The sequence below is a fragment of the Neomonachus schauinslandi genome, chromosome 13, assembly GCF_002201575.2.
Source record: "Neomonachus schauinslandi chromosome 13, ASM220157v2, whole genome shotgun sequence".
Classification (NCBI taxonomy): Eukaryota; Metazoa; Chordata; class Mammalia; order Carnivora; family Phocidae; genus Neomonachus; species Neomonachus schauinslandi.
The window spans coordinates 91,416,223-91,419,611 of NC_058415.1; the positions used below are offsets into that span (position 1 = coordinate 91,416,223).

Genomic DNA, 3,389 nt, shown 5'->3' on the forward strand with positions numbered 1-3,389 from the left:
CCGAGTCCCTGCAGCTGCAGCCAGCCAGGATGGACTCCTCTCTCCGAGTTAAATTTCCCCCGCCTTTTTGATGTCACATCCTGTCCCAGCCTGCTTCCCCGCCGCCGCCCTCCCCACTCCCGCGCGTGAGCGTGGCGCGCGGGTCCCTCTGCGCCACCCGGCTGCCTTCCTCGCAAACTTTTGGCACCCCCGCCCAGGCGCGCCGGTGCGGGGGTGGGGTGGGGGTGGGGGGAGCGCAGGAGGAGGGGCGGCGGAGGGCCGCGCCCCGCCCGGGGACAGCGGGGACAGCGCGCAGGACGCGCTCGCCATGCAGAGCGGAGGCTCCGGGTGCTGAAGGCGCGGGGCCAGCAGAGCCGGGAGCGCGTCCGCGTCCACGCAGCGCCGGCGCCAGCACCAGGGCTCCTGCATGCCAGGACGGCGGCCGTGGCAGCGAGACATGCAACCGGCCCGGAAGCTCCTCAGCCTCCTCTTCCTCATCCTGATGGGCACCGAACTCACTCAAGTACGTGCATCCAACGCCATTTTCCTCCCTGCGAGCGAGCGAGCGAGCGAGCGCGGCGTCCGCCCGGCGCACGGGGACCCTGAAGTCCGGGAGCGGTTGGCTCCCAGCTCCCGCCTGGGTGGGGAGGGGGTCCCAGTGCCGCGCACCTGGCTTGGAGGGAGGGGCGCGGGCTGACCCCAGACTGCTGCGCGCCCCCACCTCCCGAACCCCCAGCCCTGGCCCAGCGCAGTCGGGGGGCTGCCCCCTCTCTCGTGGGACCCCCAGCCTCCCACTCCCCTGAGAAGTTCAAAGGGCAGCATGAGGGGCTCCTACCGCTGCTATTGTCGTGGGGGGGGGGATTCGGAGCAAGGTGCCCAAGTTCCTGGCATTTCCAGAGGTAGATCTAAGTCCCACCCCCCCACCCCCACTCCAGAGCATCCTGCATCTCTGCCTTTGGGTATAACGCTGCCCTTGGGGCTCCCAAAGCAGGGGGTGTTGGCAACTCTGCCTTGGAGGCCAGACTGGGAAGGGCAGGCAGTGCGTGCGGGGCTGGGTGCATCGTGGACTCAGTGTGGCGGCTCGGGGGGTTATGGCCACATGCGCGGCAGGAAGTGTGAGTGGCAAGCCGCCGTGTGCGTGTGGGGACTGCTGGGCATTTTAAGCGGGCTTGCCATCCCCTGAACAATGTATCAATAGAAAGCCTGTCTCTGGCTGGTATGCTCCATTTTAAAAATCCATTTGGGAGCTGGCAGGTCTGGGAGGAGGAGAAGGGCTGTCTGGGAGCACTGGAATGGGGGTGTTGTTTTGGCACCGGGGTGCTGGGAAGAGGCTGCCAGCTTCAGGAGCCCGGCTGCTCCGGAGTGACATTAAAATGCCCTTTCGATGGTGCCACTGTGCCACGCTCAGAGCTGAGAGACGCTGCAGGTCCAGGAGGTGGACGGGTGGCCCCGTGCCTTGGCCACAAGCCCCAGCTGCCCCCGACTCTCCTTCCCTCCCTCTGTCTCCTTCCATCTCAGGATGAAAGAGGAAAACAAAGAGAGAGGGCAAGAGGTGGATCACAGGAGAGAAGGCTCTGGAACAAGCTTCCCTTGTTCCGCCCTGAAGCCCTTGCCGGCTCCCTGGCTCTGCTCGGGAAGCGCAGCGTGGGGAGGGTTCCGTGCTCCATCTGCTCTCAGAGACCTCTTCCCCGGGGCCCCAGACAGTTGGCTCCCCTGGAGAGGCTCTGCACGGTCTCCCGCAGAGAAGTTTTCTTGGCGGCCAGGAGAGCCTGGCCAAGGGGCTTGTGTACTGCGGACGGACAGTGTGCGCGTGCACACACATGCACACTCACACACATGAGCACACACGGGCAGACCGGAGCCGGGCAGCTGGTGATTAGCAGCATGTGCCTTATTGAGACGTTCTGGGAAAGAGTGAGTTCTCCGGGGCCCTGGGTGGGGCTGTCCGGAGGGCCCTCCGAGCCTCAGTGGCCTTCTCCATTCCAGGCACCCAGACCACAGATGCTTTTCATCCAGAGGTCTCCTCCTCACATCTTTTTAAAGATCCCCTGTTCTGGAAAGAAACTTTCGGTTCAACTTCAATGGGAAGCTTTGTCTCGGTGGTGAAAGTGTTTGCCTGGCCGTGCTGATGATTGGGCCCCCTGCCCCCGACGAGGGTCAGCCAGCCCCCCGCACACGCACCTGCCCCTCCTCCTGCAACCAGGTCCCCCTTCCAGACCCAGGTCAGCTCCCCGGCCCCCACCCCCTGCGCCAGCAAGGGGAATGGTTTTGTTTTCCCGTTTCTGAAGCAGAGCTGTGGGATGTCTCCAGGGACTGTGTCCCTCAGTGCAGCCCGGAGGCACGGCCCCACCCTCCGGGGGCCTGCCTCTGAGGTTAGGCTACCAGAGTCCTCTCTGTTGGAGGCCTATTGTCCTGAATTGTGGTGGGATTTTAGAACAAAGGCTCAACCAGCTAAAATCACTTGGATTGTTCCTGTCTAGGAAGGTTCAGAGAGTGGCCACCAGGTCCAGAGGTCCCTGCTCCCTGGTGCTGCCCAGGTGGCCCCATCAGGGCTGGGCCAGGGGCCTATCCCCTTTAGCAGTAACCTCTAAGGTGGGGAGTAGAGTTGGGAGCAGGTGTGGGTGAGGGCTGGGCTGCTCTGAACCTGAGAGCTGCTTGGGGACATCCACACTCAAGAGTCTTGCTTTCTTGATCCCAAAATGATTCAGCCCTGGGAAGCCACACCGCGCAGCTGCGTGAGCCAAGCTCCATATGCTTGTGAACACCTAAAATAAGCCAACGGAGAGCCGAGCACTGGAGGCTGAGCCCTGAGGGGTCTGTCTCCCCTGCCCATCCTGTTCCTCACCCACTCTAAGTTGCTCCCACGGCTGCACCCTCCCTTTGGGGACCCTTCCAGAGATCTGCACACAAGGTTCCAGGGCCATCGTGGTCACGGGTCAGCCCGCGTTGAAGTGGGAACAAGTCAGAAACGTGAGGCTCCTACCTGTGCTTCATCTGCGCACCTGAAGGATGCAAGCGGCTGGGCGGGCGGGGGAGGGGACGTGGCCGCGCCATCTGTTCTCCCGAGGGCTCGCGTATGATGAGCCACTCAGTCCAGTGCCAGCCAGTGATGGACGGCCTACTACGTGCCAGGCTGGTGGGCCCACGGGAACTCTGTCCTCAGGAAGACGTCTTACTGGGTCTTTTTCTGCGATTTCCAATCTGGTGCTCCACGCTCCTTGAGAAGCATCTTAGGAGTTTCTGTGGGGTGTGGGGGAGCGGACCCCTCTGTCCTGGGGGAGGCTGGGTGCAGGGGAGCTGAGCCCTCTGTCCTGGGGGAGGCTGGATGTGGGGGAGCTGACTCCTCTGTCCTGGGGAGGCTGGGTGTGGAGAAGCTGACCCCTCTGTCCTCGGGGAGGCTGGATGTGGAG

At 63.5% G+C, this 3,389-nt stretch overlaps 1 protein-coding gene across 1 annotated transcript in view; it reads left to right on the forward strand.

The window, feature by feature from the left end:
- Positions 1–406: 406 nt before the first annotated feature.
- The window catches only part of OLFM1 (olfactomedin 1), a 35,557-nt gene continuing 32,574 nt past the window's right edge, over positions 407–3,389 (forward strand). Inside the window, exon 1 of the mRNA XM_044920372.1 lies at positions 407–502. Within this exon, the coding sequence (XP_044776307.1) occupies positions 407–502 (96 nt within the window). The remainder of the gene's footprint in view (positions 503–3,389) is intronic.